This window comes from Ctenopharyngodon idella, chromosome 21 (assembly GCF_019924925.1).
Source record: "Ctenopharyngodon idella isolate HZGC_01 chromosome 21, HZGC01, whole genome shotgun sequence".
Lineage (NCBI taxonomy): Eukaryota > Metazoa > Chordata > Actinopteri > Cypriniformes > Xenocyprididae > Ctenopharyngodon > Ctenopharyngodon idella.
This window is the reverse complement of record NC_067240.1, coordinates 22027977-22045928: the sequence shown is the minus strand read 5'-3', so window position 1 is coordinate 22045928 and position 17952 is coordinate 22027977. Positions and strand designations below refer to the sequence as shown.

Genomic DNA, 17952 nt, shown 5'->3' with positions numbered 1-17952 from the left:
TCTTCAATGAAAGTGTCCATAAGTTACACAACTTTCAAGTGTCTGATATAATTTTCTGCTGGGTGTCCGATTTTTTTAAATCTTGCCTTGAATGTACTGCAGTATAAACAAATCAACAAACACAGGTAAAACACAAACAAACAAATCAAAAACCAATAACAGCCAACTTTTAACATATCAAGGACACACAAAGATCCAAAGTGAACCGAGTAGTCCAGTCCAGTGGAAAAAAGTATTGACCTAAGCATATGAATGAGGACAGAAGAGGAACTACTTATGGTAAAGGTTGGCAGCACAGAGAACACTGATCCATGTTTTTCACAGTGTAGAAATGCAGAACAAATTGACAGAGCAAGAGAGAGACTGAAACTGTTACACGAGTTTCCGGTGAAAAATCCTTCTGTTTAACATTGTTAGGAATGATGGACTGATGGCGGTATGGCTCTCTGCTGACCTTACTGATGACCATTAATTGGGAAATTGGCCATTAATAATATTCCCAAGGGAGTGCACCAAATTCACATTCCACCACATAACTGAGAGATGAAAAGGCTGTTGTTTCGGTTACTTATCAATTAGAACAGACAACAAAAGACGGTTAAATTCCCTGTAAAGTCATTTTAAAGTATGTGTTCTGAGTTTGTCACACCGCAGAAAAAAGTGTTATTAACCACCCAGCCAAATTTGAATCTGCAAGTAAATTAAATCTGCAAGTAAATGAAATAAGTTATCAAAATCTCGAAAAATGAGCAGTATTCTCTGCTCTCAAACGCTGGGGGCGTGTCGGATGTCAGCGCTGAAACCACACCCACCGAGAGCTGCCGTCTCAACTGACTTGTCTAATGAGTCAAAACAAACATACTGATGCATATAAAAAGAATCACGTTAGAGGGTTGCAAATTTTAGTAGAGTTACTGTGGACAACCTACTAATTATAACATAAGCACACAAGGCAACTTACACTCATTGGTGGGCACGTACTGCCGACTGTTGTCGAGTCAACAAATAACGGCGCCGCAAGACGGGAGGATGAAGGCCGGGACAGGAGAGACTCTGTCCGGTGTCCCGACATTTCATCCTACCCGTCAGATTGTCCTACCCGGGCTTACTGCACATGCGCACATCAATATTACATCATTTTTGTCATGATAAATAACACAAAATTACTGTATTTGCATTATTGTAAGGGTAGGTTTAGTGTTGGGTTAGGTGTAGACATTAATAAAGCACAATCTGATAAGTAGCATTTTTCGCTATCGATTTATACTTGTTCTAATGATTAATGCTATATCATATTGTGCTACCACTACTGTACTTGCATTATTATAAGGGTAGGTTTAGGGTTGGGGTAGGTGTAGATGTTAATAAAGCCATAAACCACGTTAATATCATGCTGGAAGCACAATCTGATAGGTAGCGTTTTTCGCTGTCAGATTTTGCTACCCACTGTTTCAATGGGAGGAAGCAAAATTTGACAGGGTAGCACAAATTGTCAGAACACCGGCCCCATATCATCGGTTGTCAGTGGGACGATAGGAAGGCCGAGGCGGGAGATATCCGGTGTAGAACGATCACTTTAGAGACAAAATTAATCCACCCCTTCTTCATATCATCGTTTTAGGAAATTTAAATAAGGAGACCGAGCTGTATTGTATATTATAAAAACCATGTAATATGCATTTGCGTGCTGCTTGGGGCTGTACAAATCGCTGCACAATTGAAAACAGGTCTCAGGGAATGACCTTTCACATGTAAGACTGAACATTTGTTTCTGGTTGTATTTGGTCATTATATAATCATATTGATAGTAGTTGGCCACCGGAGTCAGTCAGACTAAAATAGCTAGCGATGTCACTAGTTAGCTGTGAAAGTTGAGACAGGAGTTTACATGATTTCTAATATAGTTTTAGGTTATATTATATCTTATTTTATAAACTAAATTTCCTGAAGTTCAAATATGCATCTTTATTTTCTTAGTGCTATAAAAATACAGAAAGCAGCCTGTGTGATTTGTATTTGATGATTTTTTTCATTTTATCAATGGTGGTCAATTCTAAGCTCAAGAAAAGCTAAAATTGGGTTAAAGACAGAAAATGCCTTTTCCACAATAAGAAAACTTTATTTCATTTAATGTGAAAATTTAATTATATCTCAGTATGGGCGTTTTCACAATTCTTAAGCAAGAATAAAGCAGCCAAATACATGACAAGCCTGAGCTTTGACTATTTCTTATTAAAATAAATATTTTATATGTCTAACTATAGAGATTTTAAGTAACTAGAACTTTTTGTACACCGTGTACAGTATAAACCACTGAAATCGGTTTATAAATGTAAACGTTATTTTTGTTTTTATCCAGAAAAACCGCAGCTTGCCCGTTTACTTGCATAAACAAGTATGCAAGTAAATAGCAGCGCAGTCTTGCCCCGCACAATATGGCGGATTTGTTGACGTATCGCAGCAACAGTCCAAAGAGGCCAATAGGGCGTCTAGTGTTTATTATAATGTCTATGGTAATGACACTCGAGATTGAGCAAGTGAGCCGCTGTAGCATTAGGGGAGGCGCCATGCTCGGTGCGTCATCGACAGTTATAGAGACAGAGCGCATTTAGTATAATCTGAAAACCACGCCCACCGGGGGGGGAACAATCCAACCATCTCCTTTGACTTTGTATTGCGTGAGGCTGCCTCCTTGTCATTTCTGACTTACTACAAAAAACAGAACAATGTCTAAAAGCTGCTATGTGACATGGTGTACAGCAAACAAGCTAAAAAACCCAGAACTAGTAATAATTATAATTAAACCAGTAATAATTATTTTTAACCATGTCAAAGAATTATTTCACGTGTCACCGATTACGTTCCCCTCCAATTTATTTCTTATAGTAATATGACCCGTTGTGCTCTGTCTCACTGCCTGAATCCACTTTTGTGTCCTTAAACATTCGTTTTTTGGGGTCGACAGCTTATAAAAACTTAGTTCTGGGTTTTTTGGCTTGTTTGCTGTACACCTTGTCACATAGCAGCTTTTAGACATTGTTCTATTTTTTGTTTTAAGCCAGAAATGACAAAGAGGCAGCCTCACGCTATATAAAGTCAATGGGGACTGTTGGATTGTCTCTCTCTGTCTCTATATAGTATTAGGGGCGGCGCCATGCTCGGGGGCTCCAGTGCGTCATCGGACCCCCATTTTAGCTCCGCCCAAAAAATCCTGAACAGAGAATTGGTGAAACACTGTTTAACGCTCTAACTTCACAATTCAGCACTACATAATTCACAGTCTTTGTAATGTGTTTCAGCAATACATTTGTAACATTTATAACGTGTTTAGAAACAATTTTCAGAATTGACTTTACAGGGACTTTAACTAGACTGTTAAAGCAACTATTTACATTCCTGTCTCGGAAAATGAAGTTGTATGTATTAATAACAATTGTTTTTTACAAAAACAGCAAAAGTTACAAACACAGCAGGAGGGAGGGGCAGCCTCTACTACTAAAGTTCAAAGATAGGATGATGGTGTCACAATTAGGTCCACAAAGGATGACGAAGAGAAAGGTATCCATTCAAATAGTAGAGTAGCTTTAATTAGGGCTCTATGAAATCCGTTTTATTTTTTCCCAAATTCCGTTTTATTTTTTTTTACAAATTCCGTTTTTTCCGTTTTAATTTTTCTGGATTCCGTTGTTTTCCATTTTAATTTTTTGGACTGTAATGGTTAAATTAAATTTTAATAATCAAAAAGAATGTCTAATTGATTGAATTCTTAAAAACTACAAATTTATTAATTAACAAATGTATTTTTATGAAATTTTTGGGGTTTTTGTTCAGAAATTCTGTTGCGTATTTTAATTTTTCTGGCAATCAAATGAACGGATAACATTATTTTTAATTAATGTTTTAATAATTAAATTAAACTTTTTTATCAAACAAAGAGCTGCACAACAGAGCTTTACTGTTAAAATTAAAACGGAAGAAAAACTGAGATTGTTCCTTAAAAATCTAGTTTTAATAATTTATTATTATTATTTTTTAAGTCTATTATTGTTAGTATTAGTATTACATTGAAGCGTACAGCCTATCTAAATACTACTGTACAGCAGTAATATGTTTCTGTGAAGTTAAATCGAACTTTTATTTTGACGGGTTGCCAAGAGATTTGAGTTTCTGTGTGTTTATGGTATGACGATAGATTTTCTAAACAAAGCAGTAAAATGCTGATGAAGTGAGCTCTGGAGATGAATTTTGTGTGTTCATGTCCTCATATAGTGAGGCAACAGAGGATGAAAACACCGACAACACAAGACAACAAACTCAATATCAAACAGGTGTGAGAACTTAATAAAAACCATAGTAACTAATGAGCGAGAACATGGGGACAAAGAAAAGCAAACAAAATGTCCAATATGAAACAAAACCAAAACAAAGGCAAGCATGACAGATGGTGTTCTGAGTTCTTTGGGGTTTAAAAATATAAAGCTGCACCACCAAGTAGGGTCAATCTCAGTAGTCTATACCATTGACATTTTAAGACTCTTGATACAACAGCAATCTGAACATGTTGTTGAACTCTTTGTTAAATATTAATATACATATCAAATATATAGACATATATATTAGGTCAGCCGGAACCGGGAACACTTCCCGTAACACCTGATGCACTCACTACATCATAAAAAGAATGGCGTCTACGCTAATATTAGTCTCTCTGTTTATTCCGAGGTTTACCATAGTCTGCCAGATCCAGGCCTTATCCAGATGAGATGAAGGACCTGCACCTAGACACGATGACAATGCAGCCCTGAAGTGTCAACTAAACTATCCCCTGTGAAGGCCTCCTTCCCTTTCCTTTCCCTATGTATAGATAAAACGTTATCAAATTGATTCCAGTTCGCATGGATCTGCGGAAACGACTAATAATTCTGTATTATGCGGGGCAGACAAGTAATTTGGCAATGTCACTTTGTAAAAAAGACTAAGCGTCTGCGCACATACACATTCAATCGCACTGTAGACTAAACATGTAAATGAACAGCAAGAACACATTAAAAGTCTTCTGTTTTCAGTTAAAAAGGTGTCATTTAAGCGGCCCCTAAGTTAATAATTAACGATTTTTACAACGGAAGTGATCCAATCAAAAACTTACTTTAGCTCAATAATAACTTTTTCCTAGAGCTGCAGTAAAGTTAAAATAATCTCTGTCCATTAATTTTCCTATTATCACTGTGAAGCTGCTTTGAAACAATCTGTATTGTAAAAAGCACTATATAAATGAAGATGACTTGACTTGATCGTGTCTCTTCAGAAGTCTTGGATTAAACTGTTCAGTTACTTTGAAGATGTGTCATACTTTTTGAAGCTTGAAAACATTGATTACCTAGACTTTCAGTGGCAGCTGAGGGTGATATTAGCTTCTAAATTTGCAGCCCTGCCCAGCATTTGAAAAGGAAAGTCATGTAGCCTCTCCCACTAGGGATGGCAACAATTAATCGACGATCGGTTAATTGTCGATAATAATTTAATCAATAAAACTTATCGATGGTCGATAAGTAAGGTCATCGTTAGACTGCGTAGTTTTTAGGCTTATGCGCAAAACACGTGCAGCAGACACAAGAGGAAGCGAGCGTGCCTTAGTTACATATTCTAAATGTATTAATGTCTTCAAGCCATGCAATGGATTAGGTAGGCTAGCCGTTTATTTTGAAACATAATTAAACAAGGGTCCAAAAAAATCCTCCCAACACATGATTTACTGAACATATGAACTACTTACTTGTGTAAACGCAATAATAGAAGTACATAGAATAAACAAGCAATAAAATCCTGGTTGATGAGTGATGATCTTCCAACGCTGTTTAAGCTGTGCGCTCCTATTCTGTGGTGCATGGTAAATCAAGACCTGTCAATCTGAACGATCAAACCAATCAAAGTGTGCTCCAGCTGTAAAAAAGTGTGTGATTGGACTCTACAAATCATCCCTATACCTGAGATCTAGTTTCCATTGGTTTAACTTTCAAATGACGTTGGAAAACACTGCGTCATTATTGCGACACAATCGTATCAAGTTCTATAGCTTTAGCCAAGCAGCATGTCATATCACTGCATGATCTATACATTGTCTTATGTTTTGACTTGGCTCATTTGAGACAACCTGCTCTAAATAAAGACATGTGATCTACTGTGGTTTACTAATGTCTTGCGAAATTACAAACCAAAACATTGTGCAAAAGCATCATGTGCATATTGTTTACATGTCTGTGGTGGTGCTTTTCAAACAAATACTTGGTATAGTTTGGTCTCTAAATGAAACAAATGCGTCCGTTGTATTCTGCTAGTTGAGACCTTTTCATCAATTTATGAGTCTCAGTCTACAAAAGTCTATCTGTTAAGTTCTATGACTTTACAGATCACATTTTCATGTAAAGTTATTTTAGAGCACTTCTAATATGTAAGCAAATTTAAAAGCACTTGTTAAGTGTTGATTATATTCCCTATTCACTTGTAAAGCAAAGCTTCTAAGTTTTAAACAACACCTATTTGTGTTGGTTAAGCAAGTGGTTGTTAAGTAACATGATAACTTTGTATCACCCCCGCTTTGGATTTAAGAGGTTATGGTTAATGTTTAATTGATTAATTGACCATTAATTTAAACAACGATCATTTATAGGAATTTATGAAAATTGACATCCCTATCTCCCACAAACAATACTACCTGTCGTGGGCCTCACCAGCCTACCGGGTTACAATATTATGCTGTTTACGAAGACTTATTCGATAGACACACAACTACCTGAAATACCTGGCAACCGACTGCAAGCCCCAAACTTCCTTTTCACAACTGCCTGGCATATCAGATTGCACATGTGAAATTGACAACAGATCTTAACGGAAACTACAAGGTATTTTTTCACCAAACTGAAAAACTCAATGAAGATCAGCAGCTGCCTTTGACGAGTCTTTATGAAGTGCTGGCTGGGTAAAAGCGCATTAGACACAGAGAAGGCTGTGTGTGTATATGTGTGTGAAGAGAATGAGATAAAAGGGTGTGGAGTACATCTTTGTGCATGAGTGCTCCCGTTAGTTCCAGAGTGAGTGCATGTCAGACATGTATGGTGTGGATGCGAGCATGTCTGTACCCCTGCAGGTATGTCGTGTTCTATATGTGTCTTAAGGCTTAAGGAGTGTATTGTAAGGGAGTGGGAGTGTTGTGAGGGGGTGGGGTAGTGTGTCAGTGTGCGTGTTCAGGCGAAGGGGTTTGGGGAGGCTACATCACAGTCGTTCCAACTCCCGCCAGAGCCTTGTTGCCATGACTACAGTAGAACGGAAGCCTCCCTCGTTATATCCTACTAGGGCCTTGGCGAGACTTGGAAGAAAAGATCGAAGGATTGAAACGGAAAGGTACAATAAGAAACCACCAAAAAGTGGAGGGTAAGAGAACTGGCATGTAAACATATTATGTTATGCTTCCTTATGGGGAACTTTGGTCTATAAGATACCACAAGGCTCTCTCATATATTTAGTAATGGAAGAATTTCCAAGTTCAAAAACACTGATCTATGATCTACTGATAGGTAGATGTCTTCAAATAATTTATTTAGCTCTTTCCTAGTCTCTACCTAGTCTATAGGATGCATTTCTGCTGCATTTTGAACACAAAACAGCAAGTGCTTTACAAAAACACAAACTTCAATTTGATTGGTTGACTTCACACAACTTCCGGGAGTCAGGGTGCACAGATTTGTATTGGTCTACCGGGAAAACAAAGTTGTGTTTATAAGTTAAAAGGCTGCTACAATGGCCTTTTCTGAGAAAGTCAAGAGTTAAAGTTTGCAAGGTTCATGGTAGAAAGTAAACATCACACAAAATTCTATGGCTGGTCATCTTACATCTCACTCAGACAGCACCTTCCTGTCTAATTTGGTGGTTCTTGACCAGGAGGAGCATTGTGTGATTTCTTTTATTCTAAAAAGCATTTGATTGGACAAAATATTTTTGATCTGTTTTCCCAAAAGAGAATAATTGTAATTTTCAATGCAAGTACGCAAAAGATGCCTCAAAGCTAAATTTCTAATAAAAATTAATCTATTGTCTAAATGCATATAATTGATCTTAATGTGAATGATTCATTTATGCATACGTTTCATTTTTAAAACTTTTTTTTTTACCTCATAATTTTTTAACAAAACGTAATAACTATCATAATTTGATCTTCTGGTGAAACGAATTCCCTCTGGTGACGTATACCAGACTTCTCCAAACATTTAGTCTGCATAAACCTTTTATCCTACAAACCTCCTTCCTACAATCAACTCCATGCTTGCATTTAGATCTGCCTCCATTAGGGATGTTTATTTCTTTTTTTTCCTGACTGACAACCAAAGCTCGTTAACCGATCATTAACCGTTAACCAACAATATTATTAAATTAAATTAGATTTAAATTAAATTAGAATGGATAAGTGTCTGTGACACATTAAAAATTCCAAAGTTTGTTTTCCAGTGGTTTAGTTTTACATGTGCAAATAGCAACATAAACTACAGAGCATGAGGATAATTTAGGAAGGAAATTATATCTCCTGCAGAATATTTTTATATTTACACTATATATTTGGGCGTTTTGACAACAATTTGAAAAACCACTGATCATTGGACAGCGCATTCTGTCTCTCTCCCACACACAACGAGACATTTAAGCGCAAGTGACTATCGATAAAATAGTTTCGGGAAAGCCGCTCATAAGTATCACTTTCTCTTCAATAACTGCATAGCAATGACTCAATTTTCCATTATTAGTTCTCAAATGACTCTTTGGTATTATTAACGGAGCTTCAAAATTTATAGCCATTACAAAGCTGGGAAGAGCCAGGATATTATTTAATATAACTTAGTTATCCAATTGTGTTCGGCTAAAAAAAAAAAAAAAAAAAACATATACACCTAGGATGGCTTGAGGTTGAGTAAATTATAGGATCATTTTCATTTTTGGGTGATATACTCCTTTAACTGGTGGTAATAATCAGTCAAAATTCTTACTGTCAGTTAACAGTTGACCAGTTAATTATAAGCATCCCTAGCCTCCATCCAATCAACAACCGATAGATAGAACACCGCCCATTTTTTTATGATTAGTTTTACTTGTATGAATATCACAATACTTTTATTTCATTGTGACTTTGAATACTGATTGTACAAATCATATAATTCAGACAATCATATTGTAAAACTAATATTAAATGCATTTGTAGAATAAAGTAAACATCGGCCTAACATTTAGATATGTCCTGGCCTTATCTTGAGAAAGAAGATCCAAGTTTTCCCAGTCTAGAGGAACCCTGAGGACCACTGACTTCATTCTCATGACACTGCAACCACGCCTCTTTCCAATAACTCTAGGCTACATACTCTCCCAGGACTCTCCCACTACGAAGTTCAACTCCTGCACACACACAAATGCCACATTACAAAAGCACACTCACCACCATACACTCCACCTCTTCTGGCTCTGACTTGATTTGTATGGATGGCATCTCCTCAACAGGCTCAGAGGTGGCTGCAGTGGATTTCTTCGGACTCGTCTGACACTGCAAAGGAAAAACAGAAAACACTTAAGGGCTAATCAGAGCATCAAGATGTAGTTTTACCAACAGTCTGAGAAGTTAGCAGAATGCTAAAATCTGAAAGGATTTGAAAAATCTACAATTTGCTTGAACAAATAGACCTTAGTTATCCAAAAAAGAAAGAAAAGTTAGCAGGAGGTCACAGAGGCTACAGAGAGAGAGAATGAGCCTCAATAGACTGATGTGAGAAGAGTTAGAAGATAGTTAGTCTCTCATAAGCTAAAATTAGTTGGGGGAGGAGGAGACAGAGATATCAAGGAACAAAAGAGATGAGTGGAAATCAAGTACAGGTCAATCAGATGTGGGGGGATGTTTGAAGATGGAGGGATAATCACAGAAAAGGGAAGACATCAAGCAAGAGAAAGGCAAAAAGGCCTAGTCTAGACTATAATAAAGAAACTTCATATACCAAGTCTAGATTATCTTTAGAAAGTAAATGACAAAGGCGTAGAAAACAGAAAATTAGAGGCAGGGGAAGATGGTTCTAAAGACTGACCAGCTGGAGAAATACAAGAGGAGAGAAAGAACAACTGAACAAGCTGGGAGGAGTAGTCAGCAATCCAGTGTCGCCTCCCTCTTTGAGCAGAGCAGAGTCACACCCAGATCTTTAAGACCGAATAGCAAGAGAAAGAGGCCTGTCTTACAGAGTAGAGCAGCAGTATTAGTGGAGAGAGAGGGAGAAATGTGGTAATGCTTAGGCATGGGGGTGGGAGTGAGGGTCATGTGACCCAGCTGCAGTAGATTCCACAAAGAGGTGTGGCCCCCCATAAGCTGGGGTGTGGCTGTTCTCAACGGGCCCCTCCTTTCAACATGGCACGGACACACAGCAAACACATGCACTGTGAACAAAATTCCTTCTGATGGCTAACGTTGTCTGAGATAGCTAGAAAACAACAGTGTAACCAAATGCTTCATTCACACTGAATGAGGGCAGGATGTCTGTAAACAGGGTCCAAAAAGCACTCACTAAGTGGTTTTGGTGAGTAAATAAAATTGTGGTGCTCACAGACGGCCAGTAACTTTAATTGGAACTGCCACATTTAAAACAAATGTTATGAATGATATGTCCCTGTCCCTTGCTGAAGTAAACTAGAACCACAATAAAAGGGAAAATTCATTTTAAGAATAAACCTAAATACACAGTACATCAATTTTCTATTATTTCTAATTAGGTACTGAATAATGTACCCCTAAAAAGTTGTCTCAGCCAATAAAATCGGTTTGGCTCGGCAATATGAAAGTATGTGAGGATTTCAATGATAGAGAGTAGGACCTGCCCACTGGCAAATCCTTTGGAGAGATGATGATGTATATTGGTGAGGAAGCATTACCAGAATATGTGTGTGTATACATGTGTGTAAATGCACCCCTGGGAGCTTGTGCTGTGGGTAGTTCCAGGAATAAAAGAGGGTGGGGTGGGTGTGACCCCAGTCCCTCTATGCCCCAGCAGGAAGTTATGGAGAGAGGAGGGGGCTCTCATTACAGAGAGAGGGAACATCAAGGATTAGAGAGAGGAAAGCATAAAGTAGAGAGGATAGCAGAGAAACAAGTAAAAAAAATGAAAGAACGAGAAAGATGTGAAGAGACAGAGAATGAATGGGGGTGGAGGGTGAGAGGAAAAGAGAACCATCACAATCTGGGTCATGGCGTTCTCTCTCACTCAGTTGCTCCCAAGCCCCTGTGGCAACCAGTCCCTGCCTCAGCGTGGTGTGGGTAGATTGGCCGTATGGGACTGCGTTGCTCACCACACACACCCTTCTGTCCATCCCTCTTTCCCCAAAAAAAAAGTCATACTTTGGTACTCATATTTAGGATGCATTGCCTTCATTGAACAACTTTAGAAATTCTATCTGAACCTAACAATCATCATCATGTTAAGCATTTTAAAAGGAGGTGCCGAAACTTGGTTGGGTGAAGAGGTAACCTACAACCCACATGGTATAAACCAGTTGTTGCTGAAGAAATGGTTAGCAGCACAAACCCAGCCCTAGTGCCATGAAACATTACATCTCTTGTGCACTTCCAGAAAAATATCAGGAGCTTCTCAGCCTTCTCCAAACTTGACCATAAACTGGGGTGTGTCAGAGGATCTAAGGTCAGCAGAACCTTATTATAAACCCTATTTCTTGTTGAGAATGAAAAGTCTGATGGCCGAAAACCATGAGACTTACTAGGCATGAGGCCCTGAGAAGGAAGCTAAAGGACTTCAGCTCTGAAGGCCTGAAAGGGTGTTCAAAGCCGCATATTGCACAATCGTGTAACTCGAGATTGGACGCTGGCTCATGCTCCATACCACGACTAGGTCCAACTGGACCCCCCCCACCCCCCACCCCCACCAAGGAGGAGGAGTGGTTGAGAGGTTTGAGCAGTGTGGGACAGTTTTCCTAACAGCAGGGAGGGAAGGCAGGGCCTCTCCATCTGCCCTGCTGTTGTGTTACAAGTTTCTCTGACCACTGTACACAAGCAAAACCTTCGCCCAAATTCCAAAGTGCAAGAGCTGCCCCACTCTTAGACCTTGTCCTTTCTCTGGATGATGGAGACAAGTGGAGGTGGGAGGGAATTTAAGAATTTGAAGTTTAATAGATTTTTGTTGAGTCCATGTCCAAAATCGAATTCAATCCAAGACTCCTTTTCCCATTATGATAAATGGGTATCAAAATAGAAAAGGATATGTCATTACCACCATCTCCCAACATTGTACCAAGGAAATATCACTGCTCTAACTAGTGTTATTGAAGATATTCACCCAACCATGCACATTGCACAATGAGAACTCAAGAAACTAAACTTAAATTCCCAATTTTGACCTTACCCAACTACATTAACTCTTGTTAATTAAGTACTAATGAAACTCTTGTTACATTAAGTATCATATTTAAACGGTTAGTTCACCCAAAAATGAAAATTCTGTCATTAATTACTCACCCTCATGTTGTTCTACACCCATAAGACCTTCGTTCATCTTCGGAACACAAATTTGGTTCTACCTTAATATTATAAAGCGATGAGAATATTTTCTGTGCGCCAAAAAAACAAAATAATGACTTTTTAACAATATCTAATGATGGCCGATTTCAAAACACTGCTCCATGAAGCTTTGGAGCTTTATGAATCGAATCAGTGGTTTGGAGCGCCAAAGTCACGTGATTTCAGCAGTTTGGTGGTTTGACACGCGACCCGAATCACTAATTCGACTCAAAAGATTCATAACGCTCCGGAGCAGTGTTTTGAAATTGGCCATCACTAGATATTGTTAAAAAGTCGTTATTTTGTTTTTTTGGCGCACAAAAATATTCTCGTCGCTTTATAATATTAAAACTCCCACTAAGTTTAGTGGTTTAATTTAACCACTAAACTCACATGAAGTGATTTAAATATGTTTTAAGTACCTTTATGGATCTTGAGAGAGGAAGTACCATTGCTGTCTATGCAGGCCTCTCTGAGCCATCGGATTTAATCAAAAAATATCTTAATTTGTGTTCCGAAGATGAACGAAGGTCTTACGGGTGTAGAACAACATGAGGGTAAGTAATAAAAGACATTATTTTCATTTTTGGGTGAACTAACCCTTTAAGATCACAGATTAAATAAAAGAAGGCGGGGGTACTTTGCTGTGTTGGTCTAGAGAGCATTCAGCGCATAAACATTGACATTCACACACATTGGTCTGCAGTCTAGCACAATGGCCCATAAGCCCAGAGAGGGGGAAAATATCAGCTTTCTTCTACAGAGTAAACACAGAAAATATGACAGTGGAAACTGATTTTAGATCAGATTTTGACATGGTGCACAGCAAAGCTTGAGGATACAAAGGAAGTGATTTGAGATTCTGTGTCCAATGATCCTACTCATGGATTATTATACACTAATTACCTCATTGTGAAGAACTTTTGCCTAACCTTTTACCTAATCAGAATTAGTAGAAAAAAAATCTCTTGTTTGCTTGTTCAAGCTTTTTTGTTTTTGTATAGTATACATTTTGGTGTACATTTGCACTAATTTGCAGGTTTCTTTCCAATCATTAGTTCGCACAGTTCCACTGACAGTGCTTTTTTGCACTTAGCTCTTCTAAAGGTATTCAGGTAACATGCTTGGTTGGATTGATGTGACACACTTTTGCGTTTAGGGATCAAACTAGTGGTATATGACTCTTTGGTTTGAACAAGGAATGTTCTCACATATTCATATTTGAAAAATTTGAAAATCAAGATAAATTCTAGATATAATTATTTTCTTCCCCCCTTTCAGCAAGATCTTTCCCTAATGATTGTTACTTACACCATATAACAGGACAAGACTGTTTGACCGATATGTAAATTCACCAACGGGTTATGTTAAATCTGCCGAAGAATGTTGCAATGCAAAAATATCAGACTTTTTTATTAGCTTTGACGCATCTATATGCTAGTGTAAACTAAAATTTAACAGATAAATTTAAAAATATATCTTGATTTTTTTTTTCTTTTATCAGTTATACAATTAAAATTGTATATATTATATACACTACTGTTCAAAAGTTTGGGATCGGTAAGATTTTTAATGTTTTTAAAAGAAGTTTCGTCTGCTCACCAAGGCTGCATTTATTTAATTAAAAATACAGTAAAAGCAGTAATATTGTGAAATATTATTACAATTTAAAATAACTGTTTTCTATTTGAAAATATTTTAAAAAGTAATTTATTCCTGTGTTCAAAGCTGAATTTTCAGCATCATTACGCCAGTCTTCAGTGTCACATGATCCTTCAGAAATCATTCTAATATGCTGATTTGCTGCTCAAGAAACATTTATTGTGTACAATTGTACAAATATTTGTGTGCAACATTTTTTTTTTTCAGGATTCTTTGATGAATAGAAAGTTCAAAAGAACAGCATTTATTTAAAATATAATATTGTGTAACACTATAAATGTCTTTACTGTCACTTTTGATTGATGTAATGCATCTTTGCTGAATAAAAGTATTATTTTAATTAATTTAAAAAAAAAAAAAAAAAACATTCTTACTGACCCCAAACTTTTGAACGGTAGTGTATAATGTTACAAAAGCTTTGTATTTCAGATAAATGCTGTTCTTTCTATTCATCAAGGAATATTGAAAAAAAGTACACAACTGTTTACAACACTAATACACTGCAAAAAATGCTGTTCTTACTTAGATTTTTTGTCTTGTTTCCAGTCCAAATATCTAAAAATTCTTAGATCAAGAAGCATTTTCTTGACAAGTAAAAATTATTTTCTTGTTTTTAGGAAAAATAAGTCAAAATTAAGTGAGTTTTTCCTTAAAACAAGCAAAATAATCTGCCAATGGGGTAAGCAAAATAATCTTAATCCAAACTGAAAACAAGATTATATAGTTTATTTTTGGTTTGAAATAAGATTTTTTTGCTTACCCCATTGGCAGATTATTTTGCTTGTTTTAAGGAAAAACTCACTTATTTTTCCTGAAAACAAGAAAATAATTTTTACTTGTCAAGAAAATGCTTCTTGATTTAAGAACTTTTAAGATATTTTGACTAGAAACAAGACAAAAACTCTAAATAAGAACAGCATTTTTTGCAGTGTAATAATAAGAAATGTTTCTTGAGCAGCAAATCGGCATGTTAGAATTATTTCTGAAGGATCATGTGACACTGAAGACTGGAGTAATGACACTGAAAATTCAGCTTTGTCATCACAGGAATAAATTACTTTGTAAAATATATTCAAATAGAAAACAGCTATTTTAAATTGTGATAATATTTCACAATACTGTTTTTACTGTATTTTTAATTAAATAAATGCAGCCTTGGTGAGCAGACGAAACTTCTTTTAAAAACATTGAAAATCTTACCGATCCCAAACGTTTGAGCGGTAGTGTGTATTAATTAAAATACAATTAATTAAAATTAATTAAATATATATTAAAGAAAACATACCAAACCAAAAATAATGATGACTCATTCTTGCACTCAGTGGAGTATACATTTCTGTCCAGTAAAATTATCAATAGCAAGTAGCAAACCGTGGTTCACAGCTGTTACATAGGCTAAAGGCTATTTTCTTATATAAAAACTTACATCTAAACTCGTTTCTATAAAAATGTTTCTATGAACTGTTTTATATTCTCACTCTCTGTCTTGTACCTTTATACCTTTCTCCTCTGTCATCTTCATGTAGAGTAACAGTATCTAAGCCTCCATACATGCATACATGCTTGTTTGCTAGGATGCAAGCTCTTCTTACATGTAAGAACGTTGAGCAGTTGTCAAATTTTAAATTGCCCTTCCTATTTGCTGTAATTCTTCAATGCTCTAAAATAAGTTGTGGCATGAGTGTGAAGTGAACCAACCTCTAAGAGAGTAACTGACTGACAAGTAAACTTACTTTGCCATTTCTTTTCTCAGAGTCGCTCCACTCACTCCATGCACTGCCAAATAAGGTGCTCGAGGATCGACTACAAAAACAAATGAGATGTTCCTTTGGTGTTCATGGGAGAAGACAGGGGGGTGGGGGGTACTACTCTTTTGTCAAGAAAATAAGGTCTATGGTGGTATATGCATGTGCAAATCTGTGTGTACATGTTTGCCGGCCGCTGCTGTTTTATTATGTCAGAACAGTGTAATTTTAATGCAGTCTGTTGGGGCCTGGGGCACATCTTGTTCTGTGTACCAGCCAGTGCTGTCACTGCGTCCCTCCATGTAATCAACTCATCGGTCCAAGAGTGAAAGAAGAGAAAAAAAAAGAGTGAGGGAGACAGGGAAAGAGAAAAGAGGCAGAAGGGAAGAATACACATTTAAGGTCACAGCTGCATGAGGTTTGCAAGGGGTATAGGCAGGCAGAGGGTTCTGTGACACACACAGAACAGAAGCTGTGGTGCAAGGACTCTGTCCTACCCTCTGGTTCTTTCCTTTAGCCTCTTAAAGGTACATTGCCTCACTTAGGCCAAAGACCACCCTATGTGTCAGGCTTCTCTCCTTTACAGCACTATGCCCTTACAAAGTATACTGTTATGGTACCAGTGATGGTTTCAGATGGTAAGAGTACTTTGATATTAGTCTTACATAGCTAACCATTTGAAAATTGGCATAAAGTCTGGTCCACTTTGCAGCTTGTTTTAGACAACACTGCCCACTAAAGGCACTGTTACATTAGTGAAATTTTGGTGAAATTTCGCAAGCAGAAAAAGTCCATTGTCTACTATCAAAAGTGTAGCGATGTATGAAGAACAGCTCATGCAGAAGTCACTTTCAAACAATGCAGCTGGTCTGCTGGTCATCGTGACGAGTCCACATGGCCAACTTGAACAAATCGCAAAATATGAGTGGGAAAATGTTTTGCCCTGACACGATCAGGACTATTTATTGTGTGGATTCTTACTGAAATTACTAGTTTTTGCATGCAGAAATTCACCAAACAATAATAATTGTTACTGCACCTTAAGACAGGACGAGGTTGTTTGACTGATATGTCAAGCGACCAATGGTTCATGTTAAATCTATTCCACAGAACTTTTCAGAGCAAAAACAACATAGAAAATGCAAAAAAAAGTCAGCCAATTCCTTTTAGGCCAGCACATGGGTTATGATTACAAAAATAGGAAGTTGTTAGATTCAGTACAAGGTCTCTTTAGGCCTCTGTCACCCCAAAGCAGAGACTAAAGCTGGCCTTGAGTGAAGTCTCTTCTCTTGGCTGCCTAAAACTCCACCCTTCCTCTTCTGCAAGATGTGTGAGACAGAGTCATGTCACCCTCACGTACAGAAGTCGTGCTGGAACAAAAGGGCTGTGTGCAACTGAGGCCCTGCTTTAGAGGAGTCTGCTGGGGAATAAAATGCGAGGAAGCGAGCACTGAAAAGAGAAACGAAGGAGTTTTTGAGGTGAGAGTTGAGACCAATAGATAATCACCTGATTAGGTCAAGGCCAACTGGATGACTATAGCAAAAGACTCTGGGCTACAAAAGGTCTAAAAAAGGGTCAACTGACTCCATTTAAACCAGTGGTGTAAAGTATTTGAGAAAATGTAATTAGTTACTGTACTTAAGTATCTTTTTAGCTACTTTGTAGTTGTACTGAGTATCAAAGATATTAGCAACTTTTACTTTCTACTTGAACAGTAAATATACTTTTTACTCCAATACATTTGTGATGAGTATTGCAATTACACATTACATTTTGCATGGCACCTAACTTTTTCTGCAGCAGTATTTGTCTGTTATAAAGAAGTTATATCGCCTTCTAAGGGCATTGAAGGTACTATATCTTGTGCGATTTGCCTTTACTCACCCAAACTTGTCAACAAGGCTACTTTATGTGAATGCGAGTGAATTAGCAGGTAGTTGCTGAATCGTAGGTGTTTGATTT

General features: G+C 37.3%; 1 protein-coding gene across 4 annotated transcripts in view; it reads right to left on the bottom strand.

Annotated features, from left to right (window-relative positions):
• klf8 (Kruppel-like factor 8) overlaps positions 1-17952 on the bottom strand; it is a 71078-nt gene that overhangs the window by 28796 nt on the left and 24330 nt on the right. For all 4 annotated transcript variants that reach the window (XM_051876790.1, XM_051876793.1, XM_051876792.1 and 1 more), the window contains exon 2: positions 9476-9580. In XM_051876790.1, coding sequence (XP_051732750.1) covers positions 9476-9580 — 105 coding nt within the window. The remainder of the gene's footprint in view (positions 1-9475; positions 9581-17952) is intronic.